Genomic DNA, 14,402 nt, shown 5'->3' with positions numbered 1-14,402 from the left:
TAGCTAATTGTTCTCACATATTTCTTTGATTTAACACATTTGTCCCTCCTCATTGTTTCTTTTGATTCGTGCTGAAGAAAACTGACATTATGCAGATGTCTAACGTGTTAATCATAAAAAGGGAAGAATTCACGAAAAGAAACTGGGACTAATTTAGAATTATAAGGACTTCTTTACTCTTTTTTATTTTTTTAATTAGAAGGGTTTTTTTACAATTTCATAGATCATGAAAAAAATATAATGACTTCACTTTATGGCACCATTTCAAACTATATATCATTAAAAGGGACTAATAAATTAATTTAAATACATTACAAGGACTAACATAGAATTAACCCTCAAAGTTACCTTGTACAGTATCTTAACGAACTTGACTTGAAAAATAAAAAAAAGACAGAACATCCAAACTCAGATGGCACAACATCTACGACAATGTCGACCAGCACCACCGGCTTCTTCCAACCGGCCTCCGTGACCAGCAATGGCCGTCCAGTCCTCCACCAAACCGAAGTAGAGTGCCACCTCCTTTCCGCCGTAGACCTTGAAACCGAACCCACCACAACAACCACCTCCATCAATTCCCTTGACTTCCCGCCATTAAAATCAGGCCTCCTAACCGTCACCACACACCACCTCCTCTGGTTTCCTTCCAATGCCACCACGGACAGTTCAAGTCCAATATCAATCTCTTTGAATTCTGTAACACATATTTTCACCAATGAAGTCGATCAAGTCAATGTTTCACTCACCCCGGATCCGGTTTCAAATTTCTATGCATTCGAGGAGTGTTGTGGTGACTTTAGTGATAAGAGGGAAGGGGGGTATTGATGATTTTTTTGACAAAGTTTTGGGATTGTTGGAGAGGAAGGGCTTGGGAGATAGATAATGATAGTGGTGGTGGGTCGGGTTCCGGGTCTGTTCGGGTTCTGTTGGTGGATTATACTCCAGTGATGGGTCATTGAGGCTGGTGGGTGTGGCTAGTATATTGAGGAAAGAGCAGGAGATGTGGCAGAGTACTGGCAAGAGTATGCAAGAGGCTTTTCAAGACTTGAATGCTCTTTTGGTAATTGTTTTTTATTAGAAAGTTTATTGCTCGTAGATGGTGTTTAGTTTTAACTGTTGCTATTGAGTTGTCTGATAATGGATTAGTATTTTATAATTGCATATGAACAATGTGTTCATGCATGAGCTTGTAGGAGATAATTAGTTGTAATTATTGGGTTATCTAGGAAACATTAATGGATTAGTACTGGTTGAAAATAACTCGATGCTGAGGATATGGTCTTGCATTTGTTAGATTATGCAAGAAACGAGAACAATAATTTTGGTTTTGACTTGTTTCTAATGTGTTAAGCCAAATTGTTATTGCTCAATCAACTTTTTGGTCATTCTGAAAAAGATAATAGCTTGCGGGAGATGTTTAGTTTCATTTTATCGCTATTTAACAATAGAGTAATGTATTAGTATTTGAAGTAACTTGACATGAACTATCACGCACATGGACTGTTGCCCTGCTTAGACTATGTGAGAAGCAAATTATCTGAATGTTTGGATTTGTAACGAGACTGCAATAGTTAGGTTTTGACATGGGCTGGTGTGCATTGCTTAGATTACGTGAGAAGTGAGTTATCTGAATGTTTGGCTTTGAAACGAGACTGCAATAGCTAGGTTTTGGCTTGTGTACAAGTGTTGAGTTAAATTGTTATTGTTTTATCACTATGGGTTAGGCTGCTGCTGCTTTATGTTCTGTGGTTTTTAAATCTACAGAGCAAGGTTAAAGAGATGGTCATGCTAGCAGAGAAGATTAGGCAGAAGCTTTTGTCTGGCTCGAGCTCTCAAAGTAGTTCTGGAAATGATGAGGAAATGGGTTCCAAAGAAGACATGCAAGAGTGGCTGTAGAGTGTTGGTATCATATCCCCAGTAACCAAAGAGTCTGCTGGTGCCATGTATCATCAACAACTGTCCCGTCAGGTCTATTTCGTTTGCCACCTGTCTGTATGCGTTTCTCATGGCTTAATTGTTTGATAAGAGAAATTTAGTTGGATCTTCTTAATATTACTTGCTTTTGTTGGCTGAGTATGCTTCTTAAATATATATTGTTTTACTCGATTTTCTTCCCTTAAAGAAGAGAATCTCAAATTTTCTTTTTCGTTACTTGGTTAGCAGATTTTATCAGAATTCCCTTAGAGAAAGCTGGAGGAATGATCAATCTTATAGATATCTATTGCCTCCTCAGTCGTGCTCCGGGCACAGGTTTGTTTGATCTCTTTCTGTTGCTGTTGCTAATGGGCCCTTATTCTTTCTGTGCTGTTTTCTACATAGAATTGATCTCGCCTGAGGATTTGTTGCAAGCATGTTCTCTTTGGGGGAAGTTTGATGTGTATGTATGATTCTATCTTCAATTACTCGGGCGTTAAGTTGTCTGTTTTGAGATCCATATATGGGGAGTAATTAATTTCTGAAGAATTCAAAGGAAACTTACTTGGGACGTGAGAAGAATTTGCTTTTTCAACCCCCAATCAATTACTTCAATGCTATTTCAATTACTAGAACCAAAGTACTGTTTTTTAAATTAGTATTTTGGCTTGTCTCACAATCTGCGCCATGGAATGTGTTCCTAGTTAGAAGAGAGTTTGGCATGGAGATAGAAAGGGAAAAAAAAATAACTATCCCTACAACAAATTCATTTCCTTGTTTGAGATCTGTGAATCGGTGTTCGCAATAGAAAATTGTTGAAAGGGGTGAAACAACGCATATTACAGTACTGAATTGTGTGAAGAATGAGCAATTAGATGATACACAGCAATGCCCTTTGGCCAGAGCATCAATGCTAACTCACTTTGAGATAGAGAGGGAGGGAGGGAGGGAGAAGCATTAATTGAAGTGCTTGGAAAAGAAAGAAAGGTAAACAAAAGAAAGAAAAATTGCACAAAAAATTAATTACAATTTTCCTTTCTCTAATTGTGCATGAACACAAAAGAATACTTTTATTTTATTATTCCCACATATTTCTGCCTGCCTTCTTTTATTGTAGTGGGAAGCCCACATGGAATACTTTACTCCTCACCTCTTCCATAGTTTTCCCATCTCCACCAACCACCACCAGACAGCTCACCACCACCATACTTGGCACACAAAAAGGACAAAAAAAATTAAAATAAAAAAGGAGAAGAATATCTTGTGCTGTTCAAAGGGCCTCTAAAACTAAGGACAATGACCCTTTTCTTCCAGTGCAATCATGGAACTTGAGTAACACAAAAACAATAAGAACATCATCACACCATGATCCCTTTTCACCTTTGGTTGTCGGCTTCCCATGTGAAAAACTAGAACCTATTTGTAGAGAAGAAAATTCAGATACAAGGACTTTACATGATCTCAGCAGCTCACCTGCATTTAAGTCATATCATGCTATCATTAGCATAAACAATTCACAGTAAAACTTCAATTTTTAGGCTGTGATTTCCTTTTCCGTTGTGGTGGAAAGATGTATTTACTTTACTTGAAAGCAAATTGTTGCCCTTTTCAGGTTCAGTGAAACAAACAAGTCACACATTGACATGGAATTAGCTCAAACATCAAGAAGGTTCAAAGGGAATTGTGTGTGTATATATAGAAAAGAAGAAGACTTTCTTACATTTTTTAGTTTCACAGTGATAAATTACCATTTGTTTTGGTTAATGTTCCGGGATAAAAGGTAAAAAAACACATTTGGTTGGAAAATTAAAGATTAATATATAAATTAAATCTTTAGGGGGCAATTTGAAGTGAATTTTTATGAAGGATATGAAAACAAGTTCTTTTCATCTCTACTATCTTTGCTTCTTCTTTTTTATCTTAACCGAATGACGCTATCTTGTAGACATCAAGTTCTATACTTTCATCATGTATACTGTTCTAACATCGTGCCTTTTTGTCAATGTGTGAGCTCTTTAAGGATGTAAGCAATGCACTGGATGCTGCTGGGAGGTTGACCTCAACAATCACATGCTGCACAGCTTGGAATGAGTCTAGGTCATGGAGAAATGATATAAAATATGTCGATTACATGGAATAGACCTAAACGAATGGTTCCTATGTGATTTTCACTGGTTGTTAGGTTGCTGTGATTTGTCAACGCAGATTAAGAAACCCTAACGAAGAACAACGACATCAAACCTTATATTTTATAGATGGATTAGGAGTAGAATCAACCGAAGAATTTCACCTTTATCCTTCTTTGAAGTATTCCTTTTCATACAAGGAAGTCTTTATTTACTGGCATGTGGTGAAATGTGAATCTTGCCCAAACGTCCCGAGCATCCTGCAAGCCACTTCAAGCAACTTCCCTGCCAAATATTATACACATTAAAGTGTTAAACACCCTTTAATTATATCAACTGAAAGCTACATGCTAACTTCGACAGGTTCATGAAACCAACCACTCGACAACAACATAAAACCTAAAATAATTGCCCTAATCAACCAACCAACATGCATATGTATTAATACTTAATTTTGTCATGCATACTAAACAATGTTAAACACTCCAGAGTGGCAATTGCATGGAGGGCATATCCTCCGTGTAGCAATCCAAGCCGCCTGACATGGGAGAGATCTGTGCGGTTCTTTCTCACAGCTAGAAAAGCAACAGTAGAAACAGGAACAGAGAGGTCTGATTTCTTATATATAATACAAGAAGTCAAAGAAACGTGTGGATACCAACTCTTTGCTTTGAAATAAATAATGGAGTTTCCAGTTTGCGCAGCGTTTGACAGGATACTCCAACTGTATGCTAAAGATGGTCCCAAAACCACTGACTGTATACTATATACTAAAATAACTTGTAATAAAAACAAAATAAATCATGCCCAATAATTGTTTTCAAACCAAATGAATTTATTGTGTGCTAAGATCATAGACATAAATAAGCAAAAACACCCTGTCTTTTGTTGGCCTTTATAATTAAGAAGGGTGCAAGTCGGCATTACAAACAAAACACTATAATTCTTGTTATGGTAGGAGTTAGTGTGAGTGTGTGTTCATATATATTTTCATCCGAGTCTTTTTCTAGTTTATTAGGGTAATGGTTACTTCATCTTGGCTCATAGTTAACCTGGCTCAAGATATAGGTTTGGGTTAGAAGGATTAATTTAATTTATGATTTAAAAATAAAATTAAATTAATCAAGGTCGAGTTTTATAACTATGAATGTAATTAATATAACGGAGAGTAGGTAATAATTTTATTTTTTTCTGAAGTTCTATACCATTCTTGCTATAATCTATATAATTGGTAGAGATGTTGACTTCACAACATCTTCATAAATAAATGATAATGTCATAATAAACATGATTGGTAGTTGCAAGGCATTGTCCTAAGAGATCATGAATCAAGTTAAGAGAGGAGATGGCTGGCTCATGTAATGTTAAAAGGAATATTTTCAGAATAATCCCAAATTGTTTAGTCCACTAGCTTCTGATAATTGTGATTAACAAAAGAAAAAAGCAGAATAATTAAGCTACGAGCACCACAGATTTCATATCTTCTGCAATGTACTAATGTCTCACAAACACAACCCTAAATAAACTAAAGAGTAAAGACCCACCAAGAGGGGGGGAGGAAAAGACAAATATGCCATTCTGGCGAGCTCTGACCACCGACACTCACAATCCCCCATGCCAATACCTAACCCAAAAGCCAAAACCCACCCTTTCCTGGCTGGCTGGCTGGCCAAAGCCACCACCGGAACTTTTTTACTAAAACCGAAATATCGGTCAACATTAAAATTAACTCCCAAGGAAGTCCACAAAATAAGAACCTCAAGACTGTAACAATGCAAGGTCAGCAAATTCAATAACATGGTCACAAAATAGAAGAGGACAAAAGAAAACCCTGTACCCTCCCCGCCAAATTAACCATCGAAATATCTGAACCGAAAAAGAAATATCGGCCCATATCGAAATTAACCCTGGAAGGTGGACAGTAACTAAAAAAAGAAAAACTAGCAGAGCAAGCAAATTCAATACAACACGCCTGTAGTTAAAAAAAAAGCCCTCTACAGCTCCGGCCAAATAAACAACCGAAACATCTAAACCAAAACCGAAATAACGCCGAGACGAGATTTAAAAATAAAACACTAAGCAAGCGAAATTCAAGGGAACATACCTCTCCTTTGCGGCTTAGCAGCAACCTTAACACTCTTCATTTCCGTCTTGGTATCCGATTTCTCCTTCTCCTCTAATGGAAACAGAACCCCATCAATCCCCTGAACAGAGATTCTTCCATCTGTGTAAATATCAGGATCAAACAAATAAGCAGAATTCTCAGCATGTCCAAATTTCACAGACCCATCAGCTTCTTGTGCCAAAACTTTGTGTGGCAATCTTAATGTATCATAAGAAATCTTCCCAAATCTTCTAACAGCATTGTACATGCTTTCTTCAGTTTGATACTCGGGTATCACATGGTAATAGATTATCTGCTCCGGCGCTCCTGGCTCACTCAATTGGTCTGTTGTGAGCTTAGCCATTGCTTCATCATTTGGGGCTAAAACTGTTAGCACATAACCTTCAGATACTAATCTTCCCATTTCTGTTGCTAATGATGTTAAATTCACAAGAATATCAGCCATTTCATTGTATCCTCCATACAAAAGAAGGGTTTCAATGAAATCTTTAACTTGTCTTTCTCCATTGAAATGGTGATGAGGTCCACCTGGACCAGGAGCTGGAGCCGGGGCAAGAGATGGGCCGGGTGCCATTGCATCGTAGATTGGTAGGACCGGGGCTGAACCGGGTTTTGCTGGTGGTGCTGGTTTCTTCAACCTGTGTGTTCTTGGATCAACCTCTGGTGCTCCTTCTGGTTTCACAGCTGAAATTGATTGCAAACTCCTGCGATTGTTGAAATCTTGTTGAACAGATCGTGGGATTAGCAACCTTTCAATCCCATGAATTACGCCATCTGGCCTCTCCACTGCATTCACTTGAATGATTTTCGCCGAGTCTATTAACTTCTCGCCGGATTGACTGCCGAGCTTGATTCTATCGCGGCACAAGGTGCTGTGATGGTGAAGAGAAGAGTTATGGCTGAGATTGATTCTGTTGGGGACAATGTGATAAAGTAGGAGAGTCTGGAGAGACTTGAGATTGCCAGGTTCAAGCAAGAACCGCTTGAACTCGGGATCAAGATCACGTTCGAGAGCTTCATTTCTAGGAGCAAAGATGGTGATGTTGTGTTTACCAACAGCATCTTCAAGGGTCTGTAAAAGAAGTGCCTTTTCAACAAGTTCAGCCAGTTCTGTATAATGTGAGTCAAGAAGAGCTACAAGAACTGAGTTTGAGTTGATTTGGCCTGAATAAGACCCATTGCTATGGTTTTCTTGCAATGTAGAGGAGGAAGAGAACCCGAGATGAAAATTTGAGAGAAGAAGAATTGAAGCGAAGAAAATGTGGATGCAAGAAGGTGAAGGCGCCATGGCCATTGAAGAAGGAAAAGATTGATGGAGGGTTAAATTGGCTTGTTGAAGAGGTGATGATAGATATATAAAAATAGAAGAGGTGAGGGGTTGGGTTGGTTTTGCTTGCTTCAAAGGCCAGTCTTTTCTTTCTCCCTCCTCTCAGTACTTTGTTTTTCCTGGGCTCGCTCTCTGGTGTTGTGTTTTATACTTTTATACATTCGTTGAAGGTACATAAAAGGTGGGAGAAGAAGACAGTGACACAGTGTCTTGTTGGGTAGTTTACTGTTTTTCCGGCGGTTAAAAGCTTCTTTCACAGTGTTTTTCCTTCTGCGGTAAAAATTTTTTATATATATTTTTAAAGAAAAAATAATTTTAAAAGCAGTGATTATTAAATTCACAAATATTTTTTATATAATTTTATATTTATTAGTGTGTTTTGGTAGTGTGATAGAATATATATTTTAAAAGTTTTTTTTAATTAATAATATATTCAAATAATATTTTTTAAATATAAATACATCAAAATAATTCAAAATACTTTAAAAAATCTTGATTTAATATATTTTCAAGCAAATTAAAAATTTAAAAGCAAGCTATAAAACAAAAAAAAACAATCTCGAAGGTGGTTAGTATGATAAATCAAACATTGCTGTGTTAGTGTGAAGTTCATTTTTATTTTGTCTTTTATTTGACTCTACGCTCGAGTTATTTTCAAATCATCAACTCGTAAAACTCATAGAGTTGGAAAATCTGAGTTTGAACACGTGTCATGATACTGTAAACATCATTTTGAAAGTAGAGGATTGATATTAGTAAATAAAAATACAGGGAGGAAACAGTGTAAAAATAAAAATACAAGGACTAAAAAAAGGATTCTAACCATTGTGGTTATTTTTAAATCATCAACTCGTGAAACTCGTAGAGCTGGAAAATCTGAGTCCGAGCACGAGCCATGATACTGTAAATTAGGAGCGAGGAAAAAAACAAAAAAATCGAGAAAATTAAAACCGAGAAAATTGAAAAAACCGAACCGTGAAAAAAAAATCGATTAAAATTTGAAAAAAAACTAGCCAGTTTGGTTTGGTTTCGGTTTTATAAGCCTAAAACCGAAAAAACTGAACCAAACTAGAAAAAAACCGAAAAAAGAGCCAAACCGGAAAAAAAAGGAGCCAAACCTATCCAAAACTGACCCAAACTGAAAAAACCGAGCCAAACCGGTTTGAACCGGTTTTGTTCTAAAACCAAACCGAACCGAAACCGGTCGGTTTGAACAGATTTTGGTTTTTTAAAAAAAAATTGGTTTAATTATTTTTTTTATAAAACAGAACCGAACCGAAAATAATCACCCAACTGTAAACATCATTTTGAAAGTAGAGGATTGATATTAGTAAATAAAATACAGGGAGGAAACAGTATAAAAATAAAAATACAAGGACTAAAAAAGAGCTTCTAACCATTCTGTGGTTGGGTGAAAAAAGCGTCGGTTGCTGGTTAAGGAGAGGGAAGGGTACCACGTGGGGGGCAATTCTTTCTTTATTTTTTTAGTTGCCGGCATCCCAAAGGTCTTCCCTAGCAAGCAAGATTGGACCTGGGAGTCTTTTTCTTTTATCACACGTGTCAAAAATGCTAGACAGTCCTCAAGCTTTGTTCAAGGAGGTTGGTCCACAAACTAGCCTTATGTTCTTGTGGGCTATATAGTTTTATTTATAAACAAATTTGCGATGGGCCCTTGCTGGTGCTCCAATGCTTGCCCTTACCCCACACAAAAAGTCTTGTTCTTTTTTCTTGATTTTGGAAATCTTTTTACAATATATTTACTAATTTAATTTTGATTATGATTTGCATGACACTCATGAACATTTTTTAAGGGGGGTAAATATTTTTTTCTACCATGTAGTTACAAAAAAAATCTTTTTTTACGGCATTTTAAAAAGGCTAAATTTAATCGTTTTTAAAATTATTTAAATACTTTTATATCTTAAAGTAGTGTTAAATTATTGTTCCATAACAAAAAAAGATGAAAAATATTAAAGATAGACAAAACATATCTCCATGTAATTTATATTTTAAAAATACATCAAAATTATTAAAAATATTTATTTATTTTATATTTTCATCTTTTTTCTTCGACCAAATATATATTTATATCTTATGTATTTCATCTCCTTGTTATAAAATACCAACAAAACACAACCTTGGTTCATAACACACACTGTAAAATACCATTCGTTTTAATATTTATAAAAATATTTAATTTTTTCTTCAGCAAGATCACCGTTTTCAAGTTTTACGGGTATAAAACCCAGCAATAAATTGATGGGTAATATTTTTAAAACTCTCTCTCTGTCAAAATTAGATTTGATGACTATAAAAAATCATGCATTAATTCTCAAAATAACACATCCAAGACTACCCAAGAGTCTATTCACATCAATATTTTGACTCAAAGCCCAATAGTCCAAAATCATGGGCCGTTTTATCCAATAACGAAACCATACCAGGCCCATCCCGACCGCATCCGACGTTACAACATAAGAAAGGAAAAACCTCAGAGCATCTCCTGTGTCGTCAACGATCGCTGTAACGATTTTTAACCTTTTCGCTCCAAAAAGAAGATGGCCTTACGCTTCACTCTCTCCTCCCCTTCTCCCTCTCTACAGCCACCACTCATCCATTCTCCTCCCCCGCTTAAACTTTCAACTCTGCCCCTTAATTCAAACTTATTCACATATTCTGCCACTCGCTCTCTCCGTCTCCGCTCCACCCGTCGTCTTCCTGCAGTCACTGCCTCTGTCCCTGCCGTAGAAACCACAGGGACTACTGGAACGGATTCAGGGAAGAAAAGGCCGTTGCTGGAAGTCAAGGATTTGACCGCTGTGATTGCTGAGTCGAAACAGGAGATTCTCAAAGGCGTCAACGTTGTCCTTTACGAAGGAGAGGTTGGTTGATAAGTTAAAGTGGTTCAAAGATTAATAAGTGTTGATTTATTTTATAAATAAATAAAATTCTGCTTGATTAATTATGTGGGTGTTTTTTGATTTGTGAATAGGTTCATGCTATTATGGGAAAAAATGGCTCTGGTAAGAGCACATTTTCAAAGGTTAGAACTTTATGTTAGTTTAATCATGGTTAAAAGGATTAAGGGTTTAATTATGGCTTTATGATTGGAAGATTTAATGGTTTTCTGTTAATTTTTGTAAGGTTCTTGCTGGGCATCCGGATTATGAGGTAACTGGAGGGAGTGTAGTGTTTAAAGGTGAGAACTTGCTTGACATGGAGCCAGAAGAAAGGTCACTTGCTGGGCTTTTTATGAGTTTTCAGTCACCAGTTGAGATTCCTGGTGTTAACAATATTGATTTTCTTAATATGGCTTATAATGCGCGAAGACGGAAACTCGGTCTGCCTGAACTTGGACCTATCGAGGTATGATTATGAGATTTTGCGTTTGTCCAGTTGAATGATTGTATCTATATTTTTCTACAATGATATTTTGTTTTGTTATTGCAGTTCTATGCGTATTTGTTTCCAAAACTTGAGCTTGTGAACATGAAGAGTGATTTTCTTAATAGAAATGTGAATGAAGGGTTCAGTGGTGGTGAAAGAAAGCGGAATGAGATTTTACAACTTGCGGTAATTTTTGACTTGCCGTAATGTTTTTGGAGTTTTTGTGAGAAACAAACTGGAATCTGTTCTTGTATTGTTTGGAAATCAATTTGGGCTTTGTGTGTTCTAGGTTTTGGGTGCAGAATTGGCTATATTAGATGAAATTGATTCTGGTTTGGATATCGATGCCCTTCAAGATGTAGCAAAAGCAGTGAATGGGATGTTGACCCCAAACAATGCTGTTTTGATGATTACTCATTATCTACGGCTTCTGGAATTCATCAAGCCCACGTGCATTCATATCATGGTGAGTCAATTGGAGCATCCTATTTGTTGTTGGTAACGGTGTGCTTGATGTGATAAAAAGATCTATATTATGAATTAGTGCATTGATCCCAATGAATCTTTTAGTTGTATGTTTGTAATATTGGTCAGTCTTCATTGGAAATCAACTTGTAGTTTCATTTCATGAATTAATACAATTATACAATGTATATAAACACCCAGGGGAGCTACCAAAAGTTATGTGCTTCTTCTTACACCTCGCTCCTTGGCTGCTTCCTGTGGCGGGGAATCTGATATTCTCTGGAAGATAAAAAAAAAGTAAAAAAACTTCATAGCTGTACTTGGGGGTTTTTTCAATTGAAATAATTGTGAGAAATATCCATATTATGCAATATTGCTCAACTACTTGATTTCTATTCCTGTGGCTGTGATGCTTTTTAATTTGTCAAAAAACTGTTCGTGTTACTATACCATGAGATAGAGAAACTAATGTGGCTGTGATGAATGTTTTAATATTGTCCTGACTCCTGAATTTGTTTTTTTCTATGTTCTTTTAGGAGAATGGCAGAATTGTAAAAACCGGTGATATTTCCATAGCAAAGACACTTGAGAAGGAAGGTTACAAAGCAATCTCTGCCTCTTAACTGCTGGCCAGTAGGTACTTGCTCTCGCACTTGAATATCTGCTTTTTATTCACTGGGTTAACCACAAGTTGTCATGTAAGGAGAAACGGAGACTATAACATTTTTTCATTGGGATAAGCATGACCAATCATGTGAGGAGAAATGGAGTAGAATGTTCTATATTTTTCAGGTGAAACTATGCAAAACTTGGTGTCCTTTAACCTGGTACACATGGATTTAATGGATTTTATTAGGAAGAATATTGGGACAGCTTTTGTTGCTGGGACATAAGAAAACTGCAAGATTTGCATCCATGCTCTTTATAAGTGCAGGGATCTCCTGTATAGAATTAGTAGGTGGCCAGTGCACACGTCTATTTCTTAATTCTCTTTCATTTCAATTCTTCACTGAATTGTATTTGTTCAGACGCTGATTTCAACTTGAAAGCAGCTCTCTGCTTTCTTGTGCTCCTAGTCTGAATAATAATATTTCCTTGTCATATTTTGTATGGCCGCACAGTAGCATTGGCGTGAAGAGAAAATACTGGATGCTAGATTAAATGTTGATTACATTTGAAAGATGCCTCAGGTATGCCCGCTCAAACATGCTGACTTAGATTCTGACTGGCTTCTTGATGAAACAAAAGGGAGTGAGAACAGATAAAATAGAAGATGATGAGTATCAAAGGCCTCTAAGGGGTTGGAAGATCCCTTAGAGGCCATGGCTTAGTTTTTGTCCAGGAAAAAGGAGGGGGGATTTTGAAACGACATGCTAAATAATTTCATCATTTCTTTTCATTTAGAATAGGTTAGTCAGAAGCAACAAACAGTCCTTGCTTGATGAAAGAAGAAAAAAGAAGCACAGCTCATCATATGATTCAGTAGTAGTTAATGTTTTATTGGCTACTCATTCTTGCAGGTCCATTTTTGACAAGAAGGATTATGATGTAATTCCTCTCGAAGAATGGCATTGTTTGTACAAAAATTTGCAGACCCTGTCATCGAATGATAAGTTTTTGGATTCTTTGAAATTCATAATCTTTCATCTTAATTTGAATCATGTCTAGCGTTCCACTTGGCCACCTTCCTCTCTGGAGCACTGCTTTTGTTTTTGGTTCTCTGTAATTCACATGAATAAAAAATCTTTTGTCAGTGTGTTTTATGATCAAATTCTAAAGAAGTATTTGAACTCTTGGTCCCTAGCAGGTAAAAGAAGTTAAGTTCGCTATATAGATATACATCCCAAACCCAATTCGAGATAAGAAATGGATCACAAGTCAACTCGGGTAACCCATAATAAGATCAAAACAAGGTTATTTTGATGGGGAAAAAATGAATCAGTTAATGGTTGGGTTTTACCCCAGGTAGACCATGTTATGGGTTCAACTGAATGTTTTCCTCTCCTGTTAACCATTCATTCAAATACTCCATCATTAGCACCCTTCATTCAATTAATCCGCCATAAACCTCCTCATTCGGGGTTTTTCTATTGATTTATTGAAACCTTTCTTCGTTCTGGAATGCGTGACTGGTTATCCGACATTCAACGTCAATGCATCCGTGGAGGAAAATCAAAAGGAATTATTTAGGTGGTTATTCGGTCATTGAAGATTTATATGGTTGTTAATTTTAAAACTTGTAGGATTAATCGAGGTCAAAACAAAAGGATTTGGAAAGTACAGAGAATATAAATGTCAATAAAAGCCTGGTGGATTTTGCAAATAGTCTGAATTGTGGGTCAATTGTGGCCTGATTGGTCAAGACCTTGAAGTCAGTTTCCTGGCTATGCATGTTTCTCGACGAAGACTTTGTGTTATTTTCTTCAAATTGTTTCTCAAAAATATTTACAGCATCTTGAGCGTGGTTTGGGATCTAATAAGACTTGTCTTGGAGGTGGTCATGATCATGCTACGTGCTTGACGGATTTGGATAGTCTATGATTTAGATTGAATATTATCAAAATAGATAAATAAATAAATTACCGATTATGTTATTGTTATTTTATAATCCACTAAATTATGATCATTCAAATTAATTCTAATAGTTTAGAGTTGAGAAATTTGAAGAAAAAACTCAATCCACGCCCAATAAGTGATTTTTGATGTTTTATAAAAAGTATTGGAAAATATATTAAAATATTTTTTATTTTTTTAAAAATTATTTTTAATATTAGCATACTATAATAATCTAAAAATATTGAAAAATTAATTTAAAAAAATCAAAATTTGTCAAATTTTTATTTGAAACACAAACTGTGTTCTTTAATTTTAAATTGTTTATTAATTATTTTTTATTTTAAAATATATTAAATTAATTTTTACTTGTTTTTTTATAGATTAGATGCGATCATATTTTTTTTTTACTAAGATGAAGACAAAATCCATATACAAGAAATTACTACCATATCAACAATTACAATTCAATTCCACTACAACCTCTCTAGAGAGCATACCC

The 14,402-nt window shown here is 36.0% G+C and overlaps 2 protein-coding genes and 1 pseudogene across 6 annotated transcripts; 2 read left to right on the top strand and 1 right to left on the bottom strand.

Moving 5' to 3' along the window:
* Positions 1–383: 383 nt before the first annotated feature.
* On the top strand, positions 384–4,258 carry LOC133704939 (vacuolar protein sorting-associated protein 36-like; annotated as a pseudogene).
* LOC133704938 (fasciclin-like arabinogalactan protein 17) lies at positions 2,906–7,646 on the bottom strand. The gene is made up of 3 exons (XM_062130005.1): positions 6,148–7,646; positions 4,208–4,328; positions 2,906–3,390 (listed from the first exon to the last, which is right to left on the bottom strand). Exons 1-2 carry the CDS (start codon positions 7,460–7,462, stop codon positions 4,255–4,257), a joined length of 1,389 nt encoding a protein of 462 aa, XP_061985989.1. The 5' UTR covers positions 7,463–7,646; the 3' UTR covers positions 2,906–3,390; positions 4,208–4,254.
* A 2,335-nt stretch (positions 7,647–9,981) lies between these two features.
* LOC133704249 (ABC transporter I family member 6, chloroplastic) lies at positions 9,982–13,118 on the top strand. Of its 5 annotated transcripts, none has more exons than XR_009844025.1 (8): positions 9,982–10,377; positions 10,488–10,538; positions 10,640–10,861; positions 10,946–11,068; positions 11,172–11,348; positions 11,884–11,980; positions 12,472–12,537; positions 12,868–13,118. XR_009844025.1 is itself a non-coding variant. In XM_062129027.1 (7 exons), exons 1-6 carry the CDS (start codon positions 10,054–10,056, stop codon positions 11,968–11,970), a joined length of 984 nt encoding a protein of 327 aa, XP_061985011.1. In that variant the 5' UTR covers positions 9,982–10,053; the 3' UTR covers positions 11,971–11,984; positions 12,868–13,118. The 5 variants fall into 5 exon arrangements, 1 of the variants encoding a protein (XP_061985011.1); XR_009844023.1 differs by having other exon boundaries at positions 12,469–12,537; XR_009844024.1 differs by having other exon boundaries at positions 11,884–11,984.
* Positions 13,119–14,402: the final 1,284 nt, after the last annotated feature.

Source organism: Populus nigra, chromosome 10, assembly GCF_951802175.1.
Source record: "Populus nigra chromosome 10, ddPopNigr1.1, whole genome shotgun sequence".
NCBI classification, from domain to species: domain Eukaryota; kingdom Viridiplantae; phylum Streptophyta; class Magnoliopsida; order Malpighiales; family Salicaceae; genus Populus; species Populus nigra.
This window is presented reverse-complemented; position numbering and strand designations above follow the sequence as displayed.